This window comes from Megalops cyprinoides, chromosome 14, assembly GCF_013368585.1.
Source record: "Megalops cyprinoides isolate fMegCyp1 chromosome 14, fMegCyp1.pri, whole genome shotgun sequence".
In the NCBI taxonomy this organism is placed as follows: Eukaryota; Metazoa; Chordata; class Actinopteri; order Elopiformes; family Megalopidae; genus Megalops; species Megalops cyprinoides.
The window spans coordinates 9,464,757-9,482,624 of NC_050596.1; the positions used below are offsets into that span (position 1 = coordinate 9,464,757).

At 42.4% G+C, this 17,868-nt stretch overlaps 1 protein-coding gene across 1 annotated transcript in view; it reads left to right on the forward strand.

Annotated features, from left to right (window-relative positions):
- The first annotated feature begins 1,263 nt into the window (after positions 1-1,263).
- The window catches only part of LOC118789420 (Krueppel-like factor 12), a 35,703-nt gene continuing 19,098 nt past the window's right edge, over positions 1,264-17,868 (forward strand). The window contains exons 1-2 of the mRNA XM_036545834.1: positions 1,264-1,344; positions 16,358-16,440. Of these exons, the coding sequence (XP_036401727.1) occupies positions 16,375-16,440 (66 nt within the window). The 5' untranslated portion in view covers positions 1,264-1,344; positions 16,358-16,374. The remainder of the gene's footprint in view (positions 1,345-16,357; positions 16,441-17,868) is intronic.

Here is a 17,868-nt window from a genome sequence, read left to right on the forward strand (position 1 = left end):
AAGTATTATCTTGAAAAGTTGCTCAGTTTTTCGTTATAAACGTTCACAGTATTTCATAAACTATACGGATATTGCATCATGCTCAAGGGTGTGATGCTAATAGGCATATTTATAATTCATACGTGAATTTCATTATTTTTTCAAATGTTGTTTTATGATATGTTTATGTATTATATATGCTGTTGGTGCAGTCCAACGCCATAATGTCTGTTATAGTCGGATCCTAAAAGCTGTGACTTGCGGTTAACTGTCTTGATACAACTCTGCCTGATAGTTAACACCATCTCCTAAAGTATGACCATGAATTCCAAAAGGAGCAGTTGGGCCAAATGTGGTCAGATAAAGTAGAGATAGTAAAGATAAGTCAATGGAACCTTCTGATCATCAGTCTTCCTGTAAAGCCTCACAGGATCTTCTCTTGCAAATTCTGAAAGGGAAGCAAATTATCTTTGTTTCCTTTACATTAATCATGATCCGGTTTCCTATATGCTAATTAGGATCCCCAGAAGATCTCATCTGGTTCCTGTCATCGAAGTTAATCATCAGCCACATGTTATAGCAACGTGTACAGCAATGCTTTGGGACTGTATTTCTGAAATGAAAAGAGGCAGGCTGGACACTGTGAAAGCTACTCTAAGGCCTGTGGGTGTTTCTTCCGCAAAGCTTCTGTATTCACTAGGTCTTTGACTGAATATCCTGCTGTACTTCCAGCTTGGCGCTGTGCGCTTACCCATGTTTAGTAGGTTATAGGGATTTTTTTTGTTTTCAAGAAAGACACAGCCTGCTGTTTTCCAGTGTCCCTGTCCTCCCTCCCTCCCACTCTCTCTCTCTCTTTCTATCTCTCTGTCTCTTTCTGCCTCCCTCCCTCCCTCTCTCCCTTTTATGGGGGAGGGACTCTATCATCAACACAGCGGAGCTCTGAGGAGAGAGCTAACCAGTCTTGTCGGAAACCTCCCACTAGGGGCCCCGTGTAATTTGATGCATGCTGTTAAAGCTTAGAGTATATTGTCCTCTCTTGCCTATGAAGCCTCCACCCACTGGCCCACCCTACATTTAGCGGATCATGTGACCGCGGAAAGTCATTTGCAAGTACAACAGTTCTCTGTAAGCCCCATTCATTTCCTGAGAACTGTGCGGAGCAGCTGAGAGGCTGAAAGGAGGGGAGTCACAGGGAGAGAGAGAGAGTGAGGCAGAGAGAGAAACGGAGAGAGAGTGAGAGAGAGAGAGAGAGAGAGAGAGAGAGAGAGAGAGAGAGCGAGCGCAAGTGAGCGACAGAGAGCGAGAGAGAGAGCGCGAGGACTCTGTAAGGAAAACAGTTTCCACCGCTCTGCAGCCTCTGATAAGGTCTGTGCCTAATTTCTCCTCGTTCCTCTCCTCTATTCCTCTTGTTAATTTGTTTTTTTTTTTCCTTTTTTTTGGATTCTGTCTGCTTTTGTGCACACGGTCAGCTGTCACTGCAGTATCAAACTGAATGACAAGCCATATTTCCTGCCTTTACATTGTCGTCTGTGCATTGTGTTGCGATAGAAAACATTATTGTGCAAGAAGTCAGAGGAAATGTAGCATCCCTTTGCTGTTTGGCTGCATGTGTGTTGTGGGGCACCCGCTGCAACTTGGACTGTCATTGCTAGAACTGTTACAGTACATCGTTGTCAGCCTCAGTTATACTTAAAATGCTCTCACATTAATCATTGCCATGTTAAGTTAATATTATTCTTGACGGTAATAATAAGTATAAGGAATTCTGTGAAAATGTGTCTTGTGAACTACAAAGCTGTGGACTGTATTAATTTCTGTAGTTTAATAGTGTTTATTACATTTTTCTCTGGCATTTTTGTCTTGTCCTCAGTGAGAGTTTGACATTCTTTTGAAAAGGTGTAAAGTGAGTCTGTGGGGGAGGCTGTGTGCAGAGACTGTGGACCTCCATGCCCTTAAAAAACCCTGGACAGTTAGTATAGATGCTGTGCATGTGAGAACTGTGTGTGCTTTTGCCAGCTTGTGACAGCCAGTGCTGCTGGCTACTCCGGAGTGGTGAGGAGATGGCTGGTAGTAATGGGTTAAATATTTTGAGGCTCAGGAGGCGGCAGGACACTGGGGGTGGGAAGTGCAGGGTGGGTGGGGGGGGGGGGGAGCTGGGGGGGGGGTGGTGGTGGTGGAGGGGGCGGGTGCTGCAGGGGTGGTGTCTGACATGTCATCTTCTGCGAGCTCACTTCCAGCGTAGTAGTCGCGGGTATTGATGGTTAGCTGTCACTTGTAACGGCGCAGACGCTGTGGGTTTAGCTAAGGGCTGTTACACGCAGTGAAAGCGGACCGGGGCAACGCTGACAGCAGGGCACATTAATATGCAGGGGGTGGGTGAGTGTGAGACTGACCCCCCGAAAATCAGGCTGCTGACCTCTGCGGTCGTACCTGGCGCTACAGCGGGGCCTCAGAGGTTCCATACCTCAGTGACAGCTGCGGATTCAGCAAGTCCCTGCTGGTGGTCCGCAGCTTCAAGCACCACAATTTTACTTCTACCTTCATTTTAAAGGCATTCAAGAGTTGTCTTCTGGAATAAAAGTAGGTTGTAAAGAAAGAAATGTTTTCTAATGAGCGGTTGTTGTAACGCCTTTTGACATTTGGAAAAATAATTATAAATAAATAATTCATTTTTCAAAATAATTATTCTCATTAGGCGTCATGTGAATGTTTATATGCAGACAAAACTAGTCAAGAGTGTTTAAAATAAGTCATTGCTCATTATGCATTGTAATTCATTATGAATGAGTAATGTGTTCTGAAATACACTTGCAATACATTATAATACATTATAATTGCAGGAATTGTCATAGGATGTGCAACTGCGATGACCACTGTGTTTGCTACCGTTCAGCATTTTAGTGTGTTTCAGGGTCTATAGTAACACAATCACAGAGTATTTGACTTCTCTTGAGCTTTCATTCAAAAACCGCCTCCAAACACAGATGCACGGCTTGACCGAGGTGCAAGAATGGTCCCACGTCAACTTTCTCAGTAGGAGATGCGCCGAAGAGCAGTTATAGCCATGGGAATATAAGGTAGCCGCTTCACAGAAACGGGCCCTTTCCTTTTAGTATTGATTGCTGAGTGTTGCTGATTTCTTTCCTCGGCTTCCAGCAGTTATCAGTGGAGATACAGCCCCTGGGTCCAAGATAGCAATCAAGCAGCTCAGTGCTTTGATTTCAATCGCTGGGTTGAGCTCAAACAGATGAGTCAAGTGCCTCTAAGGGCCAGAGGAAAGCGTAGCTGTCCATCAGTAAGCTTGGCTAAGGTTAGGATCAGGGTTAGCAAAGTGGTTAAGGTTACAGTAGAGCCTGATTCTGCTTAACATTAGATTATTGATGTGCGCAGTGCTATCAGAAAGGCCACTGCATTGGCCCATAAAACACATTTTATTTTCAGCAGTTTAGGCAAGTTTTAAATTCTCGAGGCAATGATTTCGAGCCCACATAAAGTGTAATTAAATATATATGCATGTTGCCGGACTCCAGATCAATCATAATTCAATTGAGCCGTCACTGGCTTACTGCGCTTTTGGCTGAATCAGTTTGAGATCTGAAAGACTCTTTTTAGACTCAGGGACATTCCTGGAGTGGCACAGTGGAGTGTTGGCTCTGATACTGAGCTTATAGCCAGAAGGTTGCAGGTTCAACTCCGTAAGTGTAGCACTGCTGCTGTACCACTGAGCATGGAGTCTTCTTATTGTTTCCATAGATACCTAGCTGTAAAAACAGATACCATGAAAATAGATTTAAGTAACCCTGGACAAGCGTCTGTTATGCACATAAATAATTCAACATTACTCCATGAGGTGCTCATCCACCCCGTAGCGGGGTATGGCTACAGGCTGAGCCGCAGTGAGCTGGAGGGGCGTAACCCTGCACTGTACCCGTATGTGCTCACTGTGACCTCTGGACACTGACGGAGGTTCTGTGTCCCCAGTGCTGCTAACTCAAGCTATTCATGAGCACAGGAGTCACCCAGGAAGACATGTCTGCACTCTCAGTTCCGTCCAGTGCACCCAGTAAACGAAGCAGGTTTTAGCACCGCTAATGCCCTGTTCAGGTGAAACCAGGAAAAAGCTTTGACGATCTCGAGGTGCAGCACATTACTGCTGGCGACGCGTGCACACGCTGTAATTAGACTAATTGCATGACCACTTAGTGACATTATCCACAGAGAAAGTGAACACATATTGACTCGGTGGGTTTTGAACACAAAGCTCCTGTTGCTAATTTAATGTGATTTATGATTTCGGTGTCGTTTACCAAACAATATTAAGCCGATAGTGACCAAGAAAAAAAAAAGAGCACAAATGACCCATACATGGCCTTATCAAAGGTCTACATGTCACTCGTTCAAAAACCTTGCATTAACAAAGGCACTTGTGAGGGATGCTCTTCCATGTTTGTTTAGAGTTAAGGGCACAAAAAATCTGGCATGATTTGTGTTTTTATGTTCCCTTGGGCCTGTTTTTGCATTTTGGCATCTGTTAAGTTAACGAAATGCCCCCTTTGCAAGTCCTTTGGTGTACTCAACCCCTGCCCCGCACATCCATCCCAAGCATTGTTTACTGAGCAATGTTTACTGTGTTTAAGACATACTGCGCACACGCTGAGGGGGATGTGTAAACAATGACACTGACCAAAAAAAACAAGGAGACCAGGTTACACACGACAGAACGGCAGATTACCCTGACACACCTGTGCACTAAATCAAAAAAAAAAAAAAAAAAACAGCTGAGCCAGGCGGGAAAGAAAACCAAGTCAACCAGTTTCTCTTTTATTTCAAAACTGACATTGTGTCAGCACCGTACCAGCAATATCTGCAAGCGTGACTGTAGAGAGACAGTGGCAGCAAGAAATGCTGAATTCCAAGTAGTGGTTCCAAGATATGGTTCACAGAGACGTTTCGTCAATTGAATTTACCAATTTTGTTTCTAATTGGAAAATTCTGGATAAACAACAACAAACAGGAGGGCTTAGTGGACTCTAGCAAAGGTTGTGTCCTAGCTATGAAAGCTCACTGAAGTTCACCCACTTAGAACAGTAACCTTTGGGTGAGGTGTAGGTGGCTTCTTCTACTTAATATGACTGTTGGAACAAAGTTTTGACTCTTAATGCCCAAAAGTAGAGCAGGCTCATGCTTAAATTGCAAAGTAGTTGCCAGGTTCTGTAATCTCCATATGCTGCGGCGTCACCAGGATCACTATGAACTTTGTTTACAGTTGTAAATCAACCCCTATGGGGAAATTATGCAGTCATGTGGGTTTCTGTTTCAAACCAGCAGCATTCCACTATATAGCTATACAGTATTTAACACTGGCAGAGCTGTGATAATATATACCAAAGTCATGGGCCATAACTCTCCTCAATTAGCAGGCACTGGCAGAGTGCTTCCTGCCCTGTAGTAGTCAGAAATGAGAACAACGTGCTTTACACAAAATCGTGGTGCGTGGTGCATAAAGGTAAATACAGCTGCTGAACACATGAGAAAGGCATGCAAGCCGGGGGGTGAACCTTGGGGTCCCAAGCTGCTTAAAATAAATAAATTAAATAATAATAATAATTACTTAAAAAACACGCAGGGCAATGCTGTTGTAGGTTTCAGAGAATGGTACTATTCTAATTTTGAGTAGTGTCGGTGGTCAGCTTTGAATCGGTTCGTGTGAAGATGGAGATCAAAATATACTGAGACATGTAGCATATGACCTATTCTTGTCTATCTTATGACATAGTGCGTATCTTATTTTAACATCCCTACACATCAAATTGTCACATTCATATGTATATTCATACTGTGTTCTGTCATGCTATTATTTATGATTCTTGATTGGTGCATCTGTGGAATATTAAAATGATCCTTTAACTTTTAACTGCCCTCTGAATAATCTTAAAATTAGCCTATGTCTGAGTGTGTAATTGTGTATGTAACCAGAAAAATAGGACTTCTTGTATTTTAATGAAATAAAATAAAAACATAATAAAAATATCATGAAGGATAACAAAACAAAGGTAAAACTATATATAAACTATAATAATATATCCTCTGATGTCTACATGCTGTCCTTGTGAAAGCTGGAACAATATAAATGGCCCTCCGATTACTGGTTTCCCTTTTGAATTCTTCCATAGTGGCTGTTCCAGTGATTGCAAGTTAAGTTAACTTCTCAAAAAGGCATTTGTTCAATTTATTGCAGTCTGCTGGTGTTTGCGGTCACACTTGTTAGTGTGCTTGGTTACTGGCATGCAGAATCTTCTTAAAGACTTAACTTTTGGCCTCACTTTAAACACATTTGGGCTTCCTACAAAGCTTATTACAGCTGGGCACTGGGTGTTTGCACTGAGCGTTTGCACGGCCTAACGAGTTAGCAGGCAAATCGCCTCCACTGGTATTTTGAAATGCGCAAAATTACATCACGTAGGTCTGTGTCTGTACATACTTAATGTAGATCTTACAGTGCTGCAAAAGCAGTTGTCATCAGTGTACTGCACCAGCAGCAGGACAGATCACTTCTGTGTTGTGCATTACCTCCTATAACAGAATATGCGTTTTTTTTTTCCTCCTTCTTTTTTCTTTTTCTTTCTTTTTGAAAGAGCTACTCATCAATAATGTTGCACAATATTGCGCAACACATTTGTGCAAGAAAACTGGACAATTACAACACTTTTCCAAAATAAAAAACTGCTGTTCAGTATTTTTTTAATACTACAATGCTTTTTTTATTGTACTGCTGTCCAGTCACCTCTTCATGTGTCTCTAAATAATCACCTCTTCTAACACCACTACCATCACTAGCACTGCAGCTGCTTCTGCTAGCAATGCTGAGGGTCTCTGACATGAACAGTTAATAGGTGGTTTATGAAATGCTTGAGTGTGTAAGGATAACTTTAGTCCTCTAACAAAATGTACTTAATAGAAAACGTGCTGTTCAGGTGTCCCAGCCTTAATGTACGGTTTGACAGCAGAGAGCAGTCAATCCCTGGCAGTATGAGACAACAGTTCCAGTCAAAGTTACTGGCATTCAGATGAGGAATCCAAATTTTCTCAAAAAGTGAATTAATTGGAAACTCACTCTGTTCAGTTTGGGAACCACAATGTTAGGCAAGGATTATGATATGGGTTGCAGAGATTGAAAAATGTTAAGAATTCATCCAACAAGGTTCTGTAATCAGGATACGTGGGTCAATATTTACTTGTTTTATTTGGCAGATTCACATCCATGTTCACACACACAAACACACCCACATATTTGTATATGTATGTATGCATGGCATACATATCAATATTTCTTGTGTTACATGGACAGATAAACAGTAGTTTGAGTCTTTAAAAAGACAATCACTTGCTTAACTGATTGTGAATGTTGTATTATCAGGTCAATACTCTGCGCATGAGAGGAGTCATCTCAGGTCTGTTTTGAACAAATATTATTGATGTATACAGATTTTGAGATGGGATGGGGTGTACTAAATGCTGACAGACTGTGAGTTTTCTTCTTGGATAGACCATTTCCATACATATATGGAAAATATGTACATATATAGAAATGTACTGTATATGCATACTCTACATTGAATGAGTAGACATATACATTTGCATTTGACTACAACAAATGGCAGTGGATTAAGTTTAGTAAATATTAAGTTATTGTCAATGATGGACTCTTATTAACCAAGCTCATAAGAAAAAAATGCCAATCAGATAAACTAATGTTTTGTTTGCCTTGTCAGAAATCTTGTGTGTGCAGGTTGGTTGGCACTGTTAATGTTGAAGGGGGTGTTCTGTAGTCGATGGTGGTGTGTGAGTGCAATCAGAGGTCAAGCTGCTCTGGTGTAGACAGATTTAGCAATGTGACCGTGGCCCAGGAAGCCAGACTTGTTTTTGAGAAGTGAGTAAACCTCAGACACCCTCGGAAGATTCCACTTTGTAGTTTTGTTTTGAACAATGCTGTGTTGCAGATAAGACGCACTGCCTGAGCTTAAAGAAGCTAAGCAGATTGGCGCGCTGAGCACTTTTTGGCTTTTCTGACTGATACCATACGTGAAAAGTTTAAACAAGTGAAACCTTTAGGACGGGAGGGAAGAACGTTTGTGGTTATTATGATACAACAGTTCCACAGAAAAAGGGTGTGGTAGACACTGATTCTAAAGACAGAGTCTTTCTTAAGCATAAGAAAATATGCTTAAAGACAATTCAGCAGGATCAACATACAATACTTTCACACCAAAACTGACATGAACTTTTCATTTGGCACAGACCTTAAAAACTGAGTCATCGCTCAACAGCTGCAAGGACAGGGCCAATATTTTAACGTGACTTTTACTGACTCATTTGAAAAAGTCAATCATGTTATTAATTGAAACACGCATTAATTGATGAAGTTAATTTTGTAAAGCACGCCTTTCACAGTTAATTTGGTTAATTTTGATTCTGTTTCAGTCTGAAACAGCAAATTATTGGCTACAATGACACAGTTCAGTGTGTCTTTACCTGAGCAAATTCCTGGCCTTGGGCTGATCCAGCAGTGCCTCTCTGAGACACCCTCTACATGTGTGAACAGAGTGGACAGCATCTGGGCCACATTACTGACACAGTATCTCCTCAGCAGAAATAGCTGGAACCCCTGGGTACTCCGTCTGAGTAAATCAACTTCCTCTTGCCAGCGTGTTTTTGGGGAATGGACTTCATGTTTATATGGCTGTCACCATTCTATAAATGGACCCAGTCTCTTTTGCGAGTGTTGAGGCCCGTTGCAGGGGGGCACGGACCACTTGGTGCGCAAAAACAAAGGTGAAGTTACCATACTTGTTCCTTAAAATTGCGTCTGCGTCTTGACTGATTTCGATCAATAGAAAGTTTGATTAGAAAAAATAAATCTGTTAAAATGTTAAATCGTGAGAATGTCGAATCATGATCTTTATTAAGGTATGAAATTTCGTCTATATTATGCCATTAACACATGCCACATGTCAAACATGTATGACCTATTTTACATGTATTTTATTTGTATTATCATTATTGCTCGTATATATTAAAAGCTTGTAATTGTTTATTCTCTGTATGCTCTTTGGGCTGCAAGTGGTTGTGTGAAAGGTGCTTTAAAAATAAAGTTATGATGAATTATTAATCCACTGTACCGCGTATTCAAAAAGGAAACATACACCGGGGATCTCAAAAGCCGTCAAGAGAAGAAGTCTGTGTTATTAAAATAAAGAAGTTAACCACAGGCAGGCATTACTGTTATCCAGCTGTACGCAGGGTGTGCGGCTGAACAAAGCCGTGTCTCGCACTGCAGCGGCCGTGGCCAGAATGGGTCTGCGCTGGTACCGAGACCGGCACAGAATAAATCTCCTGAGCCTGATCCAGAAACGTCCCGATAGCATCCAAAGCCTCTGGCTGGCTCGCCCGCCAAGGAAAATGCACTTTATGAAATGGAAAATCTGAAGTCATTCACAGCGTGCCAGAAAAGAAGACGCAGGAGAAAAAAAAAAAAAAAAAAAAAAAGCTGTCCGAAGTACAACTAGGGCTGGAGAAACAGTTGGCCCCAGTGCCGGGGTGCCGAGTGAGTGGTGGAAATTTGAATGACCGGAGGTCTGTTTGAATTCATACGGTGTGTCGTCAGGATGACGGCGGAGGACGCGGCCGGACAGACCGGGCCCTTTTGTGCAACCGTCTGCGGTGAACTCCTCTTCTGCCGGGCCCTTTGCTCAGAGAGCCTGTCGAACAGACTCTGCTGTGGAGCTGTCTGAGGGGGATGTGTGCGTGGGCAGCGCTGCTCTGGTGAAAGCAATTTACATATTTGAACAGCACAACAGAATTACTCAATCAGATTCCCAGTATTTTCAGGTAAAAAAGACCGTCAAATCTTTCAGATATGCTCATATGGAATCCCTCATAAAAATCACACAGGTTGCATTTACTTTTCAAATACTGTACCTGCCTGCTTGTAGTATTACACTGAATTACATTTACTTTTGCATTAATAGTATGTTAATGTGCTATGTAGTTGTACATCTGGCCTTCATAAAGACTACATAGGACTATGTAACAGTCCATAGGACAACATCCATAGGACATCATGAAGGCTTGTGTAACAATTTAGTGGAAAGGAACAGGGAAGTCTATGTGCAGTGTGTAAGCAAACACGAACAGCAAGCAGTCTCTCTGAGGCTTTGCTGGGGTTTGCTTTTGGCAGACTCTTTGCATTCTGGGGGGTTTGGGGGCACAGAGAAAGGGAAATGACTGTAAGCCCAGTCAGACACACACTCGGGCCAGAGGCAACCCTCTGCTCCCATCAGACCCGCACCTTCAATTCAACATTGTGGCGAAACAATTGCTGGGGTTTCGCAAAAGAGCAATGCCTTACTGGCTCTAACAACCAGCAAAAGAACGACTGGCCAAAGAGCATTTTATTTAATGCACGTTTTAGTGAAACAATTGTTCTTTAAATGAGTCTCTGCTGCGATCGCAACTGTACTGTAAATGAGAAAATATGAAAAAGTCACTGGTATGATTCATACTGTTTTATAACCATCATAATAATAACCATAATAACAACAATAATGATAATAAGTTTCTATTTTCCCATTTCAGTTTTTTTTTTTCCTCCTCGTTGTACAGGGGAGGGGTTGTCTTCTGTACACGTCTGTGGCTTTGGCTGTGGTCCACTTTCCCCACGACTCCTCCTCTTTGTTTCCCCCACCGCCTGTGGCAGCACGACTGTTCTCTGTGTCACAGATGCACAGACTTGCTCAGGGCACTCAGTGTGGGAACAAAGCATTGTGGGAACAAAGTCCATCCACAAAGATGTGCACTTTTTTTTCCAGAAAAAAAAAGAAATTAGGTGGTAGTGTCAAACTAGCACAGAGAGATATAATTTTCTTTGGTATTCTAGCTATTTTTTCTTTTAGTATTTTCTATATGTGTTTTAGCCTTTATGGAGTCGCTGAATGTACTTCACTGAGGTCGGCTTTCTGTAGTATTCTTAGTGTGCACACAGGATCACTGACATGAGAGGAATGCAATCCTCTGATACAGTTGCATGTAGCCAGTCAGTTTTTACACTACAAGTCCCACAATGCACCCCAGCAAAGCAAACACTGATTAACATATAGGATAAGCATATATCCACTGACATCACAGAGGTGTGCTGAATCAAAAGGAATGTAATCCTCCAATACAGTCTCATGCATCTGAAGACAAGTCCCACAACTGAGTAAATACCACCACTGATATCATTTGAGGAACTCACAAGCACTTTACAAGCCTCTAAAGGGTGCCAAAGTGGTGGGACAAGGTTAATCTGGCTAGTGAAACCCACCATAAACTAGTGAAAAGAAGCAAACTGTGTTCTGCCATTAGTTGACATTATTAAATTTGATTCTCTTGCTTGACTGCCATTTGTTGTATATTCTCATTCTGACAAAAACACAATTGCAGATTGGAATTTACATTTATTTTGAGTAGATTACGACATTTTAAAAACACCCTCACAAAAAACCAATGTGGAAAGGCAATCACTGAAGACGTCATCAAGGAAGCACAGTTAAGTTCATGCTGGAAGAATGTAAGAGTTGCACAATAAACTTGGCGGCACAATATAAGCAAACTGCTGCCTATTTTTAAATGAGATTGCAGCGGGGGTGGGTGGTGTGTGGTCACAGAAGGTTAGATTTCCTTCAGAGGCCTGTCACCTCGTATTGATCGGCTAGTCGTTTGTTCAGCTTGCCTTGGCATTAACCCACTGCAACGGGGATTGCCTTCACCTGCACCAATAGCCATCAGGGTGTTTTAAACCACAACAGAGAAAGGCAGCCGAGACCATCTCTCAGCACAGTATTAAATCCCTAATCATTACGCCCCTCCCCCCTCCATTGAATTGTGCTGATTCTTCCCTTTGACCCTATCTGAGATGGGAATGGGATAATTGCACCCCCCAAAGTAACACAAACACACGAAGACCCTAGCGAATGGAAAAAAAGATCACTTCCTCATTCCCCCTGTTCTCAGCTGTCGCCGGTCCCGGTGATGAACTGGCTCTGAGCAGCAGAGGTCATCGGCAAGCCTCGAGGAAGTCGTTTACACATTCGCAGAATCGCGGGCTCTCGCCACGTCACAGAATCGCAAAGAAGGCAATCGTATGGATCCGCACACTGTACAGTGTCAACTGTAGCCTGGTGTTGCAGAACAGTAGACTACATGCACAGTTCCATTTAATTAGTTTAAAGTGTCCATAAATTTCCATTTTCTCAATGATAAGATCACATCCACATCATCCCACAAAAAACATTTTGGAGTATCTGACATAAAATATGAGCTTGTGATATAATACAGACTGAAATAGGAATAATCTCCTTGGAAGTTCAATTAACACAGAACAGGCAAGACAAACTGCACTTGCTTTAAGGGAGCAGTGCCCTTATATTTACTTATTAATTTATATTTATTCAGGGTATGAGACCACAGCCTGGCTGCATGCCTTCCTGAGTTAAATCAAAATTATGAGCGGATACTGCAACCAAATTTGGTTCAAGCTAGGCTGGTGATGGTGATAAATATGTGTAAGAATAGAGAAAGAATTGAATTTTTTAAAATTCACATTGTTATCTTAAATATTACAGAAAATATCACAGCTATCTGTAAGGAGGATAAACAAAATAGGGATTTTGCATCCAAAATAGGTGTCCACAGCCCAGTAAAGAAACCCCCTAGACCAGTCTCTCCTCACCCCTCTGGTCTCTCTCCCCATTTTGTAATAATTAGAGCCTACGCTTCCTGGCACTGAATGTTCAGTCTACAGTACTGCTTTCCTCTGTCAGGTAACCTTATTTGACATTTGTGTGGTCACCCAAGAAAAACTGGTCTCTTTATGTTCTCCTCAAAATTGCACCGGTTTCCATCAGTCTTAATGCACATTCTGTTTCCATGGTTACACCATCTTGGTCCACAAAGACCAGAAGCCAAAGGACACTCCAGTCACGCTGAAATTCCAAGATTTTAACCAGAGATGTACCGAATACAGGCCTGAAATCTGGTGCTTTTGAACATTATATGCAGTTTTTCTTTGAAGACACCAGCAGTCAGTCTATGAAAGGGCAATATTTTATATATCCATGTAGGAATGGACCTGCAATTTTTTCATAGTTAAGATTAGACTTCTAAATGTATCTATAGCCTATTAGTCACAAACAATTGATCTTTGCTCGTTACTACTTATTTCTGAGAGAAATATTCTTGACAAATGTGGAACTTCATTGAAAGTGGGGAACAAAGAGTTTAGATCCTTTTGAGCGATCACCTGTCTTCATGCTTATTTCACCTGTCTTCATGCTTATTTCACCTGTTTTCATGCTTATTTCTATCAGACATCTGGTACAATTGTAATAAATAAGTTATTAATTCTGTACAATTTTTTCAACATGACTTCATCTTATCTGCCTAAAGCCTTAGCTTGCAAGATATGCTGGTGTTCATCATGTATATGTTTTTCATAACTGAAATTACATTTACATCTAATTTATAATCACTTATTTTTAATAGGTGGCACACAAATTAAACTGGTGGCCCGTACAGGGCCCTGCAATTTAATCTGTGTACATCAATCTCTGTAGGGTTGCTTGTCTATGCAAAACGGGGTGAGGTTCACGCAGGCATTGTGTGTAGGAGCTGAAGCCCCCTGTGCATTCAGTGGAGGGTGTAACAGGAAGTTTAGGGAGCTGTGCGATTGATGCGGGTGTGCTGTCACGTACTGCTTTGTGTTATAATTATAGAGAATTATAGAGCCGATGTCTGTCTGCAGGAAAGACCCAGCCTGTTTCCCTCTGCAGGCTGTCTGTTCTCCAGTATTCCCAGTCGTATAGAGCGAGTCCAACCGCAGCTTTAGTTGTACGGAGACACACCATTAATGGATGGATGGGTGGATGAGATTTATTAATGCAGGCCAAATAATTAAAGCATACAATATCATAAATAAGCAATAATAATTTCAGGAGAAATTGAACCTACTGAGTGAATTTGAGGATGATACCTGTAGTTAGTGTGGCATATACCATTCAACAGACAAAACACTGAAAGCCAAAAGCATATTATTGTACTGAAAGGCCCTTTTGTGCAATCTTACTGGAGATGTAGCTTGCCGTCTTTCAGTAGGACAGTCTGCGATTCCTCGATTTGAGCCTTCTGTCCGCGTGACATCCTGCGAAGCCTGACGACGTGCGATATCTGCACTTTCATCTGAGAAGATCTGATCAAATTCGGAGGGAAAAAAAACCAGAGCTGGCTCACGGTGCCAAATGCGGAGTGTAAGAGCGATGTTTAGAACATATTCGCTTTGCTTGCATTCTTTGGCGAATGGCGGCTAGTATAATAACAGTGTGGGTTACCTCAGGACATCACCAGTTGAGGGAGACTTGTGTTGCCTCTGCTTTTCTCCTTCTCCCCGTCTTCTCTAAAAGGTACAGCGCAGCCTCCTGCGAGAAGCGGGAGGGATTCTGCATTCTGACCTTCTGTGTGAACTCTGAAACACATTCCCTTGCAGTGGGCTTCACGGGTCCCACATCAAGGTGACAATCTTCCGCTCATTGATTTTGGTTATGACAGAGACCCCATCCATGGGACATCACATCTCCCCTGACCTGAAGTAAAAATCACAGTTTGCATTCATTTTGGACATAAGAATGGAAGATTCGGGATTTTTCAGGCTTTCTGGAGTAGCTTAATTTCGTCACGCTGAAAGTGCGCATGTCTGCATCCTTTTTCATGCTAACTGAAATGTCTCTGTTAAAGGCTCTTTAAATAGCTTGAACACAGGAAACTGAGGATAAGGAGACAGGAGAAGTGGCTCGCTGACGAGGCTTGTTGAGGCATTTCATCTGCTTAATATTGCCGCGGCGTTCCAAGAGCTATATTAGCTTGTAATCAGATTCTAACAGTTCATTAAACCTATCTCCCTTTGTGTCCTCTCGCTCTGCCCACCACCGCTGCCACCGCCACCGCCCCACCCCCACCCACCCCTTCCTCCTCGTGCGGGCAACGTAGTCTCGGCTACCCTGCCACTTCCTCCTTTGTCCGCGCACGAAGACGCCTGAGGGGTGTTTCTTGAGCAGTGGCTGCGCTGTGAAACCAGTTCCCTCCTGAGATATCCGGAGAGGTTAATGACATGAGTTGCCCCTTCTCCGCGTATTGGGGGGTGGGGTGGGGGGGGGGGGAGTTGGGGGTTGGAGAGGGGGGGCTCTGTGTTGAGGGCGAATGCCAACATGACTGTTTGTTGCTTCTACCCCGTTCTGCTGCACACATGCGGCGGAAACTCCAAAACAAGGCCCAAGAAAATTAAACAAACCCGCTAGGAGATCAGCTATAAATTAGCTGTGAGAGACACAGGCTTTGCTTGGTATGAGCTGTATACTAGGCTAGACCTACTGAGGCATCTAGTCAGCGAGAACGGCTAAAACAAGGACAGTGACTTGCTTTGCTTCACTGCAGACAAAATTGTGTGTTTTATTAGTTTTAAACGAGACAAACTCTGAACTTTGTTACTTTGCCAATGGAACCAGACATGTTAATCACATCCTCAACCACAGAAGATCTATCACGGTTAGCATTGCCTAGCCAACATGTGATAGATTTTCCACAGGTGCTCCATGAAGACAGGGTGCTCCAGTGCTTCCCTTATATTTAGACAATGCACGATGCTATGATGACTGTTTAATTTGTTTATTATCTTTTTTAATCTTGCATTAATAAAATGACGAAGCATCTTGAAAATCTATAGTCAGTAACACACATCTTACTGTACAGTCCTCTCCACCTGTTCATGAACAGACATGCCAAAGTGTGTCATTTGAATGGCAATATCAAGGCAATTTTTGACAGCAGCGTCCTTTTTTGCTTTTCTTTAATGGAATACAGTCCAGGAATAAGACTTTGTGGTAGGTATTGCCATCTTTGAATGGTGAATGCCGAATTGTATGGAAAACGTCCTAGTATGCACTTATTAATTGAGTAACAATGTTCTCTTTGTGACAGATTTAATATCACTATAATATGCATATACCCCGCTGTGTTTATATCTCATCTACTGTAAAGTGTACTGTTACAATATGCAGAATCATAAAGTATTAAATTCTACACAGTACATAAAGGTGCAATAGTGTTCTTTACTGTAAGCAATTCTGCAGGGCAGAAGGAAACTTTTTTATCCACATACAGACACACTTGCAATGACTGTGGACATGATGGTCATCTTTACACCAATACTGAAGGATGATGTGTTTACACCATGTGGGGTGTGCAGTGTAACCTGGTCTCTTACACCTCTTCGCTGTCCCCCCCTCCACAGGCGCCATCAATAACAGGATGCTGATGCTGGACGGGATGCCTGCAGTCAGAGTCAAAGCAGAGCCTCTGGAATCTGAACGAGGGGTGAGCAAGCCATTGTTTTCCGGGCAATTCCCCGCTCTCCTCCCTCCGATGCTCATAATTACTCCCAGACCCCGTCCACGAGGGCTAATACCAGTCATTACTGAGCTGAGCACTGCGGAGAGCCGCAGCTGGGCCAGGAATTCTCGCGGGTCCCCCCCCCCGCGCACACACACACACACACACACACACACACTCCCCCCAAGTGCATCCTTCTCAGCAGAACAAAAACTGATGGGTAGGGAGACCGTCATTTCCTTGGTAGACAATCGGGGGCTCGCTCTGTTCACGCTTCCCCAAATACACTTCCTGTCACATGATGCCAGACCACCTGACCTTACTTTTAAAGTGTTGACGCAATCAGACACAAATGACTGCCAATAGGTCTAAACCGTTTCCATCTGGGGACGAATAGGGGTAGAGCTAATCGTCTTGGCAGTGCCTGATCTCACAAACACCACATGAGTAATCAGTATAAAACATGTATGGAAACAGCTGTTTCATCATCCGCATGATTGACCTCCCTCACTTTTCCCAAAGTGGTACAAACCAACCTGGACAAGATCAGCCACTCACACCTGAACAGAAATAAACCAGTCAAGGTTGGCCAAAATTTCATCAGTGATAAAGAGGAGGGAAAATTTGCTGTTCTATTTTAATATTGTTGCTCAATCTACCCACAACCCCCCAACTAACTCCAATAACTGAGTGAGATTCGTCTAACATTCCTGTAATACAATCTCAATGAAGCACTTAAAGAATGCCAGTTTTCAATGGAAACAAATCCTGGTACTATATTCAGCATTGGTGAGGAAGTGCACTGCTTTGCTGTAAAATATTAGTAGGTTTTTTTAAAATAAGCATTACAGATTGGCTTGTACTGTTTCTAGGCAACAGAAGCAATGCCTTAATGATGCTGTGGTGGAATTCAGTTCCTTTTGTCCGTTTCAATGTGTGAAGAAGATGCGATATCCAGTGATAAATGGTTTGAGGATGTTTTTTGCTCTTGGTATTTTAATGCCAGAGCTTGGTGGAAGTATGTTTTTACATCATTCATGATAATTTGCTTTAATTGCTTAGCCCTGTAAGAGCTTTTATTGTTATATATGATTGATTCATGCAAGCGCATTGTATGTACTTGTATGCATGAAAGTAACATTAAAGGTTGCATTCCTTTTCCAAGGGTGAAACAGCAGTGCCACACCAGTTATATGAACCAGAAACCTTCTGGATGCAAGGTTTCATGTTAATATACAATGGTCCTGAACCACCTTTATGTTTAGTTGCTTAGCCAATGTTATTTTCCAGGGAGACACTCATATTTACTAAGGAAATTCAGGGGTAAAGGTACAACAGCAGTACACCAGTGGGGAATCAAACCGGCAAGGTTTTTGATATGCCATTGCCACGATAATCCATAAGAGAACCCAG